This window comes from Dipodomys spectabilis, unplaced genomic scaffold (assembly GCF_019054845.1).
Source record: "Dipodomys spectabilis isolate Male_0828 unplaced genomic scaffold, ASM1905484v1 ptg000017l, whole genome shotgun sequence".
NCBI classification, from domain to species: domain Eukaryota; kingdom Metazoa; phylum Chordata; class Mammalia; order Rodentia; family Heteromyidae; genus Dipodomys; species Dipodomys spectabilis.
Genome location: NW_024870694.1, coordinates 7,668,577 through 7,685,494, shown reverse-complemented (window position 1 = coordinate 7,685,494; position 16,918 = coordinate 7,668,577). Strand labels below are relative to the sequence as shown.

Below are 16,918 nucleotides of genomic sequence, written 5' to 3'. Positions count from 1 at the left end.
TGGGGCCTTTTGAGATAGTTTCCATGCATCTGTTCTAAGCTAGATCCAACTCCACACTAGGCACATAGTGCTCAAGGCAGAATGTTGGGATGGTCCCAAGATGTCCTCTGTGTGCCCAGGCCCTAGCGTCTGTCCCACAGGATTGCCAGAAGGCAGAATGATAGTGACAACAGTCAAGCAGACTTCTGTGACCGCACTTCCCTATTGACATCCACAGGAAAACATCCCATTGCAGCCAAGTGCCCGAGTGTCTATGTCTGAGAAGAATGGGGTGCAGGTCCTGGAGATCCATGATGTCACCCACGATGATGTCGGTGTGTATACATGCATGGTGGTAAATGGCTCTGGGAAGGCCTCCATGTCAGCAGAGCTCTCCATCCAAGGTATGGTGCAAAGGGACACCTCGTAGAGGTGTTAGGACCTCCTAGGGGATGTGCATGCATTATACATCTGTGTATATATGCACACAGCACACTTACATACCTGAGCCTTCCCCAGGGGTGGGATCTTTAACAAGAAGAAAGGGGGCTGAGCCTGTAGCACATACTGGGTCCTGGAGAAAGATAGCCAGCTATCTCCTTCATCTGTGTCCTGATGCTGCCGTAGGTCTTCACCTTTAAAAATAATTCTCTAATTGTCTGTTAGAAAAATGGACATTACTAAAGTATTATCACTATTGCCTAAAATTCACTTGTCATCCACTCTGTCCTTCAAATCAAGAGTTCTCTCAATTTACTACTACTACTACTACTATTACTCAGAACCCCATGTTTCTTCTCAACAGACTGGACACGTCAGTACCCCCTCTTTACCACTCATGATTCTTCCTTCCTTTAGCCTCAGCCCTGCTGCTTTCTCTGAACAAGTCCTTCCTTACAGTTCTCTTCCTTGCAGATCCAGCCTGGGGAAACTGGAGCTATAGATGGGGAAAGGACTGGGTATCATCACTGGACACAACACCCAATAGTCGTAGATTTCACTGTCACAGACATCAACTTGGACTTGATTCACCCTTTCTTCTCCTTTCTTCCTCTGTTTCCTTCTATGATTTTTCTCTTTTGCTTCTCTTTCTTTTCTCAGGAACTGTCTTTCCTCATTCCCTGTACTATTTATCAGCCTGTTCTGTACAATATACAGAAAGAAACTTTTTCCACTGTACCCTAGAACATAACATCCACATAAAGATATTTAATTGAGTCCTGGTTCATGCAGGACCTGTTTATATGCAGTACCTGTTTTCTGTTCCATTCAACATCATTAAAACAAATAACCCCCTCCTGCATTAGAGGAGCCCTGTGGATCAGGAACCTGGGTCAGGTATGAGCTAAACTTTAGCCACTCTTCCTTTACTTATTCCCCTAGTCTTGAGCTTCAAAACTGCTCCTTCCTAATATACTTAATGACAAAATGACATGTTGGCTGAGATTTATTTTATACTCTCAAAATAAGACAGAAGGCAACAGAAAGGACTGGAGAAATGCTTTTTCCTTAATCTTGCTGATAGCATTTGGAGTTAGTAATATCATTCTCTCTACTTTGTATACTTTGGAATTTTTATGATAAAATTTGAAAAAAAAAGAAGCTGGGAACAGAATATATTGTATGCTTTTTTCTTAGGGCAATGGAATAAGTTTATCTTTTTCTGTATATTTGGATATATTTATCAAAAATGAACAGTAATTTGGGAGGATCTGGTGTTTAAATTTTTCTTATTGTTATTATAAAGGTGATATACAGAGGGATTACAGTTACTGAAGTAAGGTAAAGAATACATTTCTTTTTGGACAATCTCACCTGTGGGTCTGTTTTTGAGAGCCACAGGTAAGTTAACGTGTGTGAGTCTGACAATGTTAATTGATAGGCTTGTTTGTCCATCTGTCCCTCCATCAATTTTCTTTGCGTCTGCATGCTCAGGGTCTGGCTTCTGTTGGTAAGCAGGGAAGGACAGCCTTGGAACTTGAAGAGTATTCAGTACTGGAGAGACATACTTAGGCTAACCGAAGCCCAGCACCAGGGAGTCTGGAACAGAAGGAGTGGTAGGGGAGAGTAGTGACCAGTAAGTGCTAAGGACATGAAGGCTGTAATAAAGCAAAGGGTGGATGTCTTATCTTTTTTTTTTTTTCTCTTGGCATAGAACATTCCACTAACTGCCTTTTTCTTCTTCCCTCTTTTAGGTTTGGACAATATCAGTAGGTATGTCTAGGCTTTGTGATTGTTGTCTTTTCTGTCTTGAAATTTCCTTCACAGAAAGAAGGATGTGATTTAGAAATCCTGATTTCAAGCCATCATATAGGAATGGAGAATTGACGGTTGAAGGGGGAGAGGTGTTGTTTTATCTGAGACATTTTGCTTTGTTCTCCTATTATTACATGCTAACTGGCTCTGTATCTTGCTTGGCAATGGCATGAAGACTCTTGAATACTCAATGCCATTATCTTTCTGAGTGTCCTCAAAATATCTTCCCAAATGAATAAAGGTCCCAAGCCAAAATCACCCACTCATTCAGCCCATAGTCAAGAGGAACATCCTTTCCTGTGTATGTATGAGGCAGAGAGTAGACATTACATATCCAGGCAGAGCCAACAGCCTACTGTAAAGAATATGTAATTACAACTTGCATACCTTTATGAGGAAGAATGACAGATGCTGATTTGTATTACAATATAGAAGACCCCTTTTCTGATAGCTTATGTTTGTGAGCTAAGACCTGTAAAGGGTCATTTTAGCAGGGGAAGAAAATCTCATGGAGAACACGTTCCAGAGAACTGCACCTGTAAAAGCAATAGACAAGAAAAGGGCCTGTGGAGACCTCCAAAGAACCCTGGTGTGGCTGCACCCTGGTGGGCATCAGGACCATGTCTTGTGAGGGATAACAGACAGCTGGAGCCAGCTCACTTAGGAGTATCTGATGATGCTCAAATTTCTTCTTTTTTTGCCAGTCCTAGGGCTTGAACTCAGGGCCTGGGCTCTGTCCTTGAGCCTCTCTGTGCTCAAGGCTAGAGCACTACCACTTGAGCCACAGAACCACTTCCAGCCTTTTCTGTTTATGTGGTACTAAGGAATCAAAACCCAGGGATTCATGCATGCTAGGCAAGCACTCTGCCAGTAAGCCACATTCCCAGCCCCTCAGAAAGCCATTGGAAAATCTTTGTATTTCAAGTGACATAATTTGATTTCTATCTTTAAAATATTGATCACAGTTGCTCTGTGCCAAAGGATTTAGGGAGGAGCTATATGGGCAAGGATGCAAGTTGCCTAGTTTGATTCAGGGACCCTAGAGAGAAGAGAAGTATATATTCATGAGGCTTAGTGTTATATCTCGGGTCAAAGAAGGGTCAACTGGCTGCTGGTGCTCTAGCTTGGGACACTGAGCAAGCTGTAAAAAAATACTTTGCTCTTACTCATCCCTCCTCTGTGGGCTTTGTGATCCTGGAATCTGCTGTGATGAGCAATGTTAGAGTAACCAGATGACCATTCTGTCTCTCCTTCTCCTCCCCCTCCCATCCCCTCACCCACACAGGTCATTTTTAAAAGGAGCAAAGACCTCCAATTCAAACATCAAGAGGGAAGTGGCTAATGGAATGTCCAAGGGGCAGACACTGGGCATGCTGGAGACTGCAGCCAGAAGTAAGCACTGTTCAAGTCCCCAGAGAGCTGGCCCTACATCCTGGGCCACAAACAGCCAGCCACAGCCTCTGGAGGATTCCTGGATGGAGCCTTGTGGGGACTCACTCAGAAAGATCCTGCAGACCCCCATGTTACAGAAGACATCCAGCACCATCACCTTGCAAGCCACAAAAGTGCGGCCAGAACAGAGAGCATCCATCTTGGGGTCTTTCTCTCCTGAAGAGAGGAAGAGACCAGCTGCCCTCCAGCCAACCACCCTCCCTACCCGGTACTCTGGCTTGGAAAGCCCAGACGTGATGAGCAAGATTGCTATAAGGAAAGTTTCCATGGAGAGCCAGAGGGATGCAACATTTCCCAGATTTGAGAGCAAGCCCCAAAGCCAGGAAGTCACTGAAGGTCAAGTTGTCAAGTTCCGGTGTGAGGGTGAGTAGAGCTGATTAAGGTCACTGGTTCCCAAAATGTAGCACACTGTGGCCACTCCCTTCCTTCAGCACACAGCTAGTCTGCATGTCTCACACACCCACTCCCTTGGACTAGATCTCCCAAGAAGCCACCATCCACTGTCTTCCATCAGGAAGAACTATCTAGAAAGCCGGGCACCAGTGGCTCATTCCTGTAATCCTAGCTACTCAGGAGTCTGAGGTCTGAGGATCACAGCTCAAAGCCAGCCCAGGCAGGAAAGTTCATGGGACTCTTATCTCTAATTAACCAGCAAAGAAGCTGGAAGTAGAGGTGTGACTCAGTGGCAAAGCTCTAGCTTTGCAAAAAAGGGTGCTCAATCCCTGAGTTCAAGCCCCAGTCCCAATTCAAAATTTATTTAAAAAAAAAAAAAAGAAAAGAAAAAGAAAAAAGCCTAGAAGCAGGGCACCTTTAATCCTAGCTACTCAGGAGGCTTGAATCTGAGGATCACAGTTCAAAGCCAGCCCAGGCTAGAAAGTCTATGAGACTCTTATCTCCACTAAACTACCAAATAAGCCAGAAGTGGAGCTGTGGTTCAAGTGGTAGAGCAGTAGCCTTGAGCAAAAAAGAAGCTCAGGAACATTGCCCAGGACCTGAGTTCAAGCCTCAGGACCAGCATCAAAACAAAACAAACATAAAATTGTCTATAAAAGTTCTTTATTCTATTGAAATACCCAACAGTGACTCACTGTTCCCTGTAAGATAGAGCAGTTACCCTGTACCTTAATTTTTGCCTCTCTAGGTGAAGCAAAAGCCACATTATCACCCTCATCACAAAGGAGAGTAGGTCTCCTCTTTTCCCCCTTTCCTGGCCCATCACCCTCACCTTCCTCCACCCCTTTGCCTGACTGTCATAGGACAATAGTGTAGGTTGGGTGTAGGTTGGGGTGAGAAGGCAGGCTTGGCAGTGGGAAATGACCCCCTCCTTGTGGAGTGCTTCCCTTTTCATCTGGTCCTGCAGTTTCAGGAATCCCAAAACCTGAAGTGACCTGGTCCCTGGAAGGCATTCCTGTGAGGAGCCAACCAAGCATCCTTGAGATTTATGAAGATGGCGGATCCCATTACCTCTGTCTGCTGAGAGCCCGGGCAAGGGACACTGGAAGATACAGCTGCACAGCTTCCAATAGCCAAGGCCAGGCATCCTGCAGCTGGACCCTCTTAGTGGAAAGTGAGTACATCACTCATATCACCCCAGACTCTTGGGGTGGGGAGGCATTCATGAGGTGCTTCTCTTGCTGCAGATAGCTCAGCAACTACCACCCTGTATCCAGGGTCTATAACAAACATCACCCCAGTGCACAAACCAAGGCCAAAGTCATTACTCCAGTGATTCTTAATCAAGAATTTGCAGCAGAATCACATCAAAGTAGACATGGCCAGGCTCAGTCCCAGCCCAACAGGGAGCTACTTTTTTAGGTTCCTCAGCTGTCCAAGTTGTCCCATGACTCAACTTCTGAAACCACAGAGAAGCCCGCACTGGCTAAAGACACAGGTTCAGAGATGTGAAATGATCTAGGAGGCCACATTTTGTGTGTTGATTATCATATCCATTTGTAAAAGTGATGCATGATCATGGTGTGGCAGTTACACTATATATAATCTTAAGACTCCAAAGTAAATATTTTAATGCTTTTAAAACACAGTCAGCCTTGTGCTGAGTTTATCAGCATTGTCCTGATTCCTATCCTAATTGACTCATAAACATAGCATCAACATCTTTGAGTATTTTGGAATCTTTAAAAATGTGGTTCTAGGGGCTGGGAAGGTGGCTCAGTGGTAGAGCGCTTGCCTTGCATGCCTGAGGCCCTGGGTTCGATTCCTCAGCACCACATAAGCAAAAAGAAAAAAGCTGGAAGTGGTGCTGTGGCTCAAGTGGTAGAGCGCTAGCCTTGAGCTGAAGAGCTGAGGGACAGCGCCCAGGCCCAGAGTTCAGGCCCCACGACCGGACCAAAAAAAAAAAAAAAATGTGGTTCTAATGGCTATGTCATATCATTTATAGTAATTATTTATGCATTCTGTTATTTTGTTGAATGTTCCAATTATTTCTATTACTTTCCCTCTATTAAAATAAAGCTATGATAAGTAGGCCTGGGTAATAGAACACTTGCTTAACATTCATGAGGTCCTCTTCAGCACCACAAAAAATAAAACCCCAAAACTATGATAAGTATCTTTGCATCAATTTGTCTTTCTATAAAAATTGTCCATTTCATTTTTTTAGTGCCAGTACTGGGGCTTGAACTTAGGGACTTGCCCTTTTGCTTGGCTCTTTACCACTTGAGCCACATCTTCACTTCTGACTTTGTACTAGTTACTTGGAGATGAGTCTTTTGGATTTGACTGCCTAGTCTGGTTTTGAACATATATCTTCAGAACTCAGCCTCCTGAATAGCTAGGATTACAAGCATGAACTTGGCTATTTCCCATCACTTTAAATACTTGCATATAACCAGTGTTAAGAACTCAGTGGAACAAGTAACCTTTGCCCTATATGTCAACAAATCAGTTATAAACATAAAAAAGAGGAAGGCAAGAGGGACATGATATATGAAATTTTGATTGAAAGATACATAAGTCCCATCAGCAATTATAATTCATGGACCTCAGATGGCTCCTATCTGGGACAGTTTTTTGATGAGAGCATCTGAAAATTTTGGACAGCAACAAGATATTTGATATACAGATATTGGTGATGTTTTAAATTGTAATAATGGCCTCCTGTTTATTTTTTGTAAGTTTATCTACTTTGGAGACATAAAACTGAGCTGTTCACTGGTGACATATCTCTCTTAGAATTAGCCCATTTTAGGGATGTATAGGCAGAGGTAGTAATTAAATAATCTTGATATTTATCTGTATATATAAATGAAAGATGAGAAATAGCTATGGAGGGAGTCCCTACATGACTTTCTCTACTTCTGTGTGAGTTTGAAATTTTATTTAAGCTGGGCGTCGGTGGCTCACGCCTGTAATCCTAGCTATTCAGGAGGCTGAGATCTGAGGATTGTGGTTCAAAGCCAGCCCGGGCAGGAAAGTCCATGAGACTCTTATCTCCAATAAAGCACTAGAAAACCGGAAGTGACACTGTGGCTCAAGTGGTAGAGCACTTGCCTTGAGCTGAAGAGCTGAGGGACAGCGCCCAAGCCCAGAGTTCAAGCCCCACGACCAACCAAAAAAAAAAAAATTACTTAATACATAACTTAATTCTTCATCTACATGGTAGAATTCTACATGGCCTTTTGTAGATGTTTATGGCAAAATATGCAAGGTACAGTAGGAGTGGAGAAAATCAAAGTGCAGTCTGCATGTGCCCTGTGTTATTTGTGCCAAAGGAAGAAAAGATCCCATTTATTCATACTTGTATATGCAAAAACAGTCCTTAGAAAACTGCCTCTAGGAGAGGAACTAGAGGTCCCTGGACAGGAGTTAAGGGATTCTTACTCCATATGTTGTTCACTTCTTAGCTGGTCATAAAGGAGCCCCTTTGCAAGAAATACCATCATTTTACTTGGCAACAGGAGTGCTTGTGGGTGGGTCATACAGTCACAGGTCCAGAGTAAGACTCTCAGCCAGGCCAGGGCTCTGAGGCTAGGTAGGAATAGACATACAGACATGTGTGTGAGTTCTACCCAAGGTTAATAATGTACTGAGACCGGCTAGTTTCTCCTATGGTTTTGCCTCTGTGAGTTTATCTAAATCTTGTAGATGGTTTTTATCCTGTTTTCGCATGTTGGATAGTTCATCTCAGATTTACTTTTTTTTCGTATAAGTGGCTTTATTGCAATATAATTCATAAAACTTTAAAGACCCACTTCTAAAGTATACTTCAAAGGCCAGAAATGGTGATATCCCACACCTATAATTCTAGCTATTTAGAAGGCAGAAATTGAAACAATCTCTCTCTGAGACCAGTCTAGGCAAAAAGACTCCTTTTCAATCAGTAAGTCTGATATGGTGGTGCATGCCCTTGGTTCCAGCCATATGGGAGGCCATAGATAGATAGATAGATAGATAGATAGATAGATAGATAGATAGATAGATAGATAGATAGATAGATAGATAGAAGATTATTGTCTGGATGGATGTGGGAAATATTATGAAAATTAAAGTGAAAAATATCCAGGAGCATGGCTCAAGTGGTAGAGCACCCACTTAGTAAGCATGAGGCCTCGAGGGCAAACTCTAGTGCCAACTAAAAAGAATGGAAGGCAGGAAGGAGGAAAGGGCGGAATGAGTATAATTTACTAATTTTCAGTATATTCACAGAGGTGTGTGGCCATTACCACTCGTTAATTTTGGAACATTTAGATACCACCCTTTCACCCAAAAAACTCCTACCTGTTTTCCTATCCCTTCAGCCCCTGACAACTAATCTACTTGCTATCCCTATGGATTTGCCTGTCTTAACATTTTATATACATAGAATCATGTCATGTGTGATCTTGTGAGGCTTGAACTCAGGGCCTAGATACAGTCCCTGCCTGAGCACCGTCCCAAGCTCTTTTGCTCAAGCTTAGCACTCAACTACTTTGAACCACAGCGCCACTTCCAGTTTTCTGGTAGTTAATTGGAGATAAGAGTCTCATGGACTTTCCTGCCTGGGCTGACTTTGAACCATGATCCTCAGATCTCAGCTCCTGAGTAGTTAGAATTATAGACATGAGCCACTGGCACCTGGCTAATTTTCTGTTTTTTAATTAGAGTCATTCATGGTTATTTTATTTTTGACTTTCATTTCCCTGATGACTAATAATGTTGAGCAGTATTTCCTGCCAACTTAAAAAAATTTATATATATATATGTCTGTGTGTGTATGTGTTGTTGTTGTTGAAAAGGTGAGGTACAGAGGAGTTGCAGTTACATAAGTCTGGTAATGAATACATTTCTTTTTGAACAGTGTCACTCCTTCCCTCTCTCCCAGTTTTTCCCTACCATCCCCACCCACAGTTGTATAGTTCACTTTCAGCAGAGTGTCTAGTGAATACCACTGCTGCATTTATTCACCCTTTCTGTGCTCCCCTTGCCCTCCCAAAGACAAATAAACTAACAAATAAAACAAAAGTTAGGCTGGGAATGTGGCTTAGTGGTAGACTGCTTGTCTAGCATGCATGAAGCCCTGGGTTCAATTCCTCAGTACCACATAAACAGAAAAAGCTGGAAGTGGCTCTGCAGGAGTGGTAGAGTGCTAGTTTTGAGCACAGAGAGGCTCATGGACAGATCCCAGGGAAGTGGTGCTGTGGCTCAAGTGATAGAACACTCACCTTGAACTGAAGAGCTCAAGGACATTACCCAGGCCGGAGTTCAAGCCCCATAACAGACAAGAAAAAGAAAAGAAATATTGGGTCAGGGATAGAGCCCAGGTCCTGAGTTCAAGCCCCAGGACTGGCAAAAAATAAATGAAGAAAACAAAAGGTAAAGAAAACAAAAACAGCAAAAGAGAAAAAAAACTCCTGTTTTCATTCCTTGGAGTTCATTTTGATAAGTATTATTTTATATGATCATATGCACATAGTAATTGAGCATTTATGATCCTCTTCTAAGAATATCCTCCTTTGGTCCTACTGTGTGACTGTAGAGATCTATATAATTCATCATGTCCAATTGCATTTTGTTGTCTTTCCATCCAGTGTGTTTACTTGTAAATTTATAGGCACATTCTAACTACCACAAATGAGGAAAACGATGCAACCTATGTTTCTTTGGTCAGGCTTACTTCACTTAATATATTTTTTCCAAGTCTTTCCATTTCCTTACAAATGCTTTTGCTCACTTTGTGTGTGTTTGTGTGTGTGCCAGTCCTGAGGCTTGAACTCAGGGCCTGGGCACGTCCTTGAGCTTTCTTGCTCAAGGCTAGTATTCTACCACTTGAGGCACAGCATCACTTCTAGCTTTTGGGTGATTAATTAGAGTTAAGAGTCTCACAGACTTCCCTTCCTGGGCTGGTTTTGAACCTCATTTCTCAGATCTCAGCATCCTGAGTAGCTAGATTACAGGCATGAACCTCTAAGACCTGGTTTTTGACTGGGTCATTTTTTATTGTTGTGTTTTAAGAATTCTTTACATATTCAAGATTTACCTTTATCAGACATACTATTGGCAATTAATTTTTATCATTCTGTATGTGACATTCTGGATGTGACAAAATTCCTGAGCTGATCAACTTAGAAGAGGAAAGATTTGTTTTGGTTCACAGTTTCAGAGGTGTCATCCCTGGGTCATCTGGTTCTGCTGCCTTGGGACCTAGGGTGAGGCAGAGCTGCAGTGAAGGAAATGGGACTTCAAATGCCACATAACCTGCTCTTACCATGATTCAGCTGGGTTTCGGGGTGGGGGTTTGGTTTTGTTGTTCATAAACAAACATTCCTCAGAATGTTGCTAGCCTTAAGTTAACCCCCAGAGTTCTGGGAAAGTCGATAGAGACTCTATCAGGTTCTCTCTGCTTTTGTGGAGGAATTGGTTATGGTTCTGCCATTGTAGAAGGGCTTCATGGTCCTCCATCTTGTTAAAGATATCAGCTGTCTTATATCTTCTCCAGCCAAGATGTAGGTCAGGTGGCCTGTGATCTTCTAGCTTCTGTCAACCCTCTTTCTACTCCTCAATGCACATAAGCTTCTCCTTGTACCCAGACTTCTCCTCCTACCTCCTCCAGCTTCACAATGCTCTTATCTACTAAGGGCTAGATGGCTAACACTTTTCTTTAGTCTCTATCCATTGGAGAGACATTCTGGTGTCCCCCACACACCCTTGCTGTTCCCTGTGCTGAAAGGGGAAAGAAAAATCTTTCTCCTGGTTGCTAATGCTCAAACTCCCACTTTCCATCTCCACTCTTTCAGTCCCAACGCATATTTGCCCTAAGTGAAGTTTCTATGCACAGGTAGCTTCCATTCACCCATAATGGCAAACATTCACAAGGATGTTCTAAAGGCCATTTCTGTGCTAAATACTTTGTTTGCAGTCTTCCATTTAGTTATCCCAACCATCTTTGTTGTTGTAATTTCTTTTTCTGAGACTGGGATTGGAACTCCGTATGATGCTTTCAATCACTGGCTGGTGCTGTACTACCTGAACCACAACTCCAACCCAACCAGCAGATACATGAGATAATTATAGTTGCACTTATTCTCCAGATGGGAATACCAAGCTTTAGTAAGGTTCAGTGACTCACCCAAGAACACATACCTTGCAAATCTCTAACCCATGATGGTCTGATCTTTTCAGTGACTCCCAAAGGCATGTCTCTAGTGAGGGACTGATGGAAGAAGTTGATGGTGACTCTACATGTGAGATCATCTGCCCATCCCTTCCTCAGTGCCAGGTCTGGTTAGATGCACCATCTTTCTTGTAACTCCTCTCCCATAGAGGAGGGTCTAGAGGAGACAGATGGCTGTGGAGTCAGAGAGCTGACTGAGAAACTGCCTCACCCCTGGGTTGGACTGTAGGAAATGATGAACTTTGTCTAGAAAATGAACTAAAGATGGAACAGCATGACACTGTCACATTCACACCTAGGAAAGTAAATCGCAGGTACAGTCCCTCAGGTTTTCTTGGCTGAAATCCCTCAATACAGAGCAGGTTTCCCCTCATCTCTGTAATGAGAAGCACCAACGATGTCTGCTCAGCCATCGTGACCCTTGTGCAGCTATTCTGAGGAGTGTAGAGATTATCTGTCCTTGTTGCTCTTTTAATGAAGGGCCCCAAACTTCAGTCCCTTTGCCATTTCACTGATGTGGAAGGCTTTTGAGGAGTTAAACTAGACAGATGTTCTAAAACTAGAACATGCATTTTCTTGGGGCCCCAGCAGTTCTGAACCCTTGGCCTAGGTTGGGACTCAAACCACACTTGGAAAACTACAACATACATGAGACTTTGTTATTGGAATCCATCTCAGAACTGGAAAAGAATAGTTATAATAATTGAAAGTGGAAATATCTTCTCTGTGGGTTTGTGGTTTCTAGAACTAGAGATAGTGACAAGATTGGGTAATCACTACTGCAACATATAGAAGAGAAGACAGTAGAACCAGATGCTGGTGGCTTACACCTGCAATCCAAGCTACTCAGGAGGCTGAGATGTGAAAATCATGATTCCAAGCCATCCTGGACAGACAAATCTGATAGTCTTATCTCTAACCAGCCAAAATTTGGAATTGGAGGTGTAGCTTAAATGGTCAAGTGCCAGTCCTGGGCAGAAAAAGCTAAACAAGAATCTAAGGCCTTGAGTTCAAGCCCTAGTACTAGCATTAAAGAGAGAGGGGGCGGGGAAAGAAGAGGGAAGAGAATAACAGAACAGTATGATGTAGAGGGCAGACCAAGAGGGAAAACAGAACACAGTGAGGGTCAAGAACAGGCAGGAGAGGCCTAATGTAGAAAGGAGAGAAGACACTCTCTGGTCCTGAGTAGCCCAGCACCAGGGTGCTTTATGACTGGAAGGCCACCAGCAATCCCCTTGCTTCCAACCCAAGCAGCATCTGGGGCTGTCACTTTCTGCTGTGAAGGTAGACAGCATCTAAGTAGCTGCCCAGAAAGCCCAACACCCGGGCCAGTGCAGCATCTGCCTGTCAGGCTTAGGGTGAATGAGATGGCCTGTGTGTTCTTTGCCTTCACAGGGCCAGCCATAATGAGGGTGGCCCCCTCATTCTCCAGTGTCTTGAAGGACTGTACTGTCATCGAGGGTCAGGATTTTGTGATGCAGTGCTCCGTACAGGGGACCCCAGTGCCTCGAATCTCTTGGCTGCTCAATGGTGAGTCCTTAGCCCCCTGCCCAGGGTACTCTTTGGCTCACCTAAACTCTCACTTCTTATGCTGAATCACATCTGCCTCAGAAACATCTGGAGTACAGAGAGCACAGGACTGAATCTGCTATTAACTGGCCAGACAGGTTACCAACATGAAAGGCCTTAAACTCCTCATCTGCAAGGTGGAAATAACACTACCAAGCTTGCAGGGTGGTGGATGTGAGACTAAATTAGTTCACATAAAGCAGCTAATCCGATGTCCAATACATAGATCACAAATAAATCAGTTTCTTTGTATGTGATCAGACTCATGAGAGGTCCTCGATAAAGATTTGAAATGTAAACTAACGAACCACACCACAAATTCAAGTATCTTGTCTATTATGCATAGTGGCAGGTAGTGTAGGGCTCAGCAACTAGGAATTCTTTTTTAATGTTAGAGCTCTATTAAAAAATGCCCACTCTTTTTTGTTTCAAACCAAGTAAGATCTTTGAAAAAAATTAATTACCATATATTATCACTTTTCTCGTTTTTAATAGAAGTCCTTTTAATTTTAAAGGTACAAGGAGCTCTGATTTTATAACAAGAACAATCCATTAAATGGGTAAGACTGGACAGCAGCCACAGGGAGGATGAGTGGGGAACTGCCAAGAGTGAAAACCTTTTAGGTCCCCCACTGAGCAGTGGGGTATCCCAGTTTACCACTGGATGCAGGCTCTGTTTTCAGGGGGAAAGAGTAGAACAGAAGGCCTGGGGTCTGGGCCAGCTCTCACATCTACTAAATCAGGCTCCTAAGGAGACAGCACCCATCACTTATGCTCCCAGGAACCCCTGGGTATGTCTACACCATGTTGACCGTTTGCTCAGGCTGTGCTGAGTGATGGGAGGTGCTGAGTACCTTCCTACATGCAGCTGAGAACTGCATGGACAGTTGATAACTGAAGTCTGCCTTCCCATCCACTCCTCACCTGAGGACAGAGCTCCTGTGGGACCCTGGGGCTGACTCAAGGACACAGTCTCCTTGAGGCTGGATCAGAAATGAACGTAAGAACTATGATGGATCTGAATAGGTGAGTTTCTCCTTTGCCTGGCTCAGAGTGAGTCTAGAACAAGAGTTTACAAACATGATCTCTGAGGGGCCAGGTAGTAAATAGTTTCAGCTTTTGGGGCCATACACCAATTATTCACCTCTGTTGTTGCAACATAAGAACAGAGCATGTGTAAACAAATGAGTTGAGCCTGCATTGCAAGAAAACTTTATTGATAGACACTGAAATGTCCATCCTATGTCATTTTCACATCATGACATTTTCTCCCTTTTATTTTTTTCAACTACCTAAAATATGTTAAGAACGTTTGTACAACCCCCGGTGGTGGGTAGATTTGGCCTCCAGGATGTATTTGCTGACAAACCCCTGGTTATACCCCTTCCTCCGATCTGAATTCTGGGTGACAGTCCTGCTTGCTTCCCACTAGAGGGAGATCGTGCTCCAGTTGGGTTTCTGTGGCTGCTGTGGTCCAACCCAGGCTCCATACTGAGAGTTTGATGACTCCCAGTTGTGACTTGTCCCTAGCCAACAACTCCTTTCTGGGGGCTTCATCTTTGTGTGGGGGGCCAAGTTGTGCTCCAGGAAAAAAAAGAGAAGTCATAATGTTTGTCAGCCTGTATTTGAATAGCAGAGGCATGTTGACAGCCCCTCAGGGTATGTGCTGGTGATGCCAAGGAAGAGATGGGGTGGGTGATCACAAAAAAAATTAAAGCAAAGAGTGGTATTCAGGCCCTCAGTGGCAGAATCCTAGCCCCTACCTCCAGACCACCACTCCAGTCTGACTTTTATGGAGTGCAATGGGTTGGGAAGGCTCCCTTCCCTCTGGCCCTGTGGCATTCTTGGAAGTCTTTTTGCCCAACTGTCATGGACACATGAAGTGTTGCTATGTGCAGAAGAAAACATTGCATTGCACAGAAAGCATTTCTTCCTGTACTATCTCTTTCCCTGGCCACTCTCTCCAGCTACCCACCCCTGATTTTATGAAGTGCAAACCAGGATCCTGGGGCCTGGCAAAGGAAGGACCTGACAGTTGCTTCCTAGATGATGAGCAGACACATTCCTGCTCTAAGGCCAGTCTTTAGTAATGAGTTGGTTGAGTTCCCCCCTCAAAAAGAAGGAAAGAAAGAAAGAGAGAAAGAAAGAAAGGCAGAAAGAAAGACAGACAGACAGAAAGAAAGAAGAAAGAGCCACATCCTGGGATGATAAAAATATCAAGATCATATATTATTAAGGAAACCACTAAGTCCATTGCATGGTCCCCTAACTCCATATATAGGACTTCTAGAAAATGTCCTGAACACAGGTCTTTGGTAGAGGGTGAAATTCATCTTTAGCTTCATATTGAGCTTTTCTGTGAATACTAAAATGCGCAGAATAAGTGGAGCTAATTGCAATTAAAGTTGAGATGCAGAATTCTTTCTGATAAATAGCTACAATGGAAAGTAAAATCATTGTTCTGGAATCACCCAAAGGGAACTGGGAGCCATATGTCTGGGCAGGGTCTGCTTTGACTGAGCCTGGGCAATGGGCCGAATGATCCTTGAAGATTTTTTTCCAGGCACAAACCCTGTGAAACTGAGGGATAGAATGGAGACTATACAGAAAGCCCAGATGTCTGTCCAATACACCAAATTCCTCCAGAATCACTCTCCCTGGTCTTCCAGGCTTTCTTGCCCACCATGGACCTGGGCCAGCTCCCATGCCTGACAGTAGCATCCCAGCTGAGGTCAGGGCTTATGTTTCTATCAGATGCTCTCTGACCTGAGTCATCTTGTGCTTCCTTCCTCAGGGCAGCCCATCCAGTATGCTCGCTCCACGTGCAAGGCAGGTGTGGCTGAGCTCCACATCCAGGATGCCCTGCCAGAGGACCGTGGCATCTACACTTGCCTGGCAGAGAACAGCCTAGGGCAGGTGTCCTGCAGCGCAAGAGTCACTGTGCATGGTAGGTATTTCCAGGCTCCTTTCTAAATACATCTTCCCTGCAGACATGTCTTTTATAGGCAATGGGATGATTGACCCATATCCAGGAAGCAGAGCACACTCAGCCTTACTGTACACCACCATGGCTAGCAGGCAGCCATGGCTGCTACAGCACAGGCTGCTGGAAGGTTGAAGGACAGAGCGGAGGCTCTATAGAAAGCCCTGTGCCTGAGCCAGGCAGGCAGAGGAAATGGCCTCCAGGAGCCCACACAAACAGGGAACCTTCTTGGAGGGGGATATGCCCCCGCCCCATCACTTCACCCCATGGAGCCATGGGCAGATTCAGGGGACAGAGGCAAAGACTTTCCTGGTTCCAGAGACTCCCTGCCTGGCAGAAAGAAAATCACCTCCCTGTAAGAAAAATACCCACATACTGGCTTAGCACACAGGGATCTCACAAATGACCCCTTCTACCTTGGGAAATCCCAGTTCACACAGCATGGGCACGAAGACTTCTATGGGGTCTCTCCACTTCTTCCATGGACCTCCCTACAGCCTAAGCTTGTTTTTATACATCACCAGTCAAGTGTCCAGTAATCTGATTACCTCTGTCATCTGTTGATTAGCCAAGCACTTAGTCCACAGAAATCACAGGAGAGTCATAGACTCAGGACAGGTCTGGCTGGGCTGTGAGATCGGTGGGCATGGTGACAATTCCTGGGCCCAGGGCCTTTCAGGTAAGCCTAATTACCACCCTCATTTTGCACCGATGCCCCCAGCTTCTGGGCGTAAGTAGAACCTATAGTGTTTGGACCAGGTGCAGTATATTTACATTCCCATTAGACTAGCAGGGGAGGCACACCTCTTCCCCCTATCCCTCAGGACTCAGGCCTTTTGGGAGAGCCCCCGCTGTAGTGTGCAAAGCTACCTTCAGGGAGGAGGATGCAAGAGATGATTTCACATAAAATGTGCCAAACACTTTCTTCCTGCTGTTTCACCTTGCCTACTGTACCCTCCCCCACCCCAGAGATCTCCACAGCTTGGGCTGAGGCTGGGGTCCCTGTTTTATACAGAAGGATCTAGAGGGATCTAGAGGTCTTATGGAGTCACATGACTGGACCAAATGTA

The 16,918-nt window shown here is 44.3% G+C and overlaps 1 protein-coding gene across 6 annotated transcripts in view; it reads left to right on the top strand.

Moving 5' to 3' along the window:
- The window catches only part of Mylk (myosin light chain kinase), a 194,531-nt gene that overhangs the window by 69,895 nt on the left and 107,718 nt on the right, over positions 1-16,918 (top strand). For 5 of the 6 annotated variants that reach the window (XM_042667365.1, XM_042667361.1, XM_042667374.1 and 2 more), the window contains 6 exons: positions 218-383; positions 2,175-2,193; positions 3,521-4,050; positions 5,048-5,254; positions 12,692-12,826; positions 15,660-15,812. In XM_042667365.1, the coding sequence (XP_042523299.1) occupies positions 218-383; positions 2,175-2,193; positions 3,521-4,050; positions 5,048-5,254; positions 12,692-12,826; positions 15,660-15,812 (1,210 nt within the window). The remainder of the gene's footprint in view (positions 1-217; positions 384-2,174; positions 2,194-3,520; positions 4,051-5,047; positions 5,255-12,691; positions 12,827-15,659; positions 15,813-16,918) is intronic. The other variant, XM_042667383.1, reaches the window with a different exon arrangement.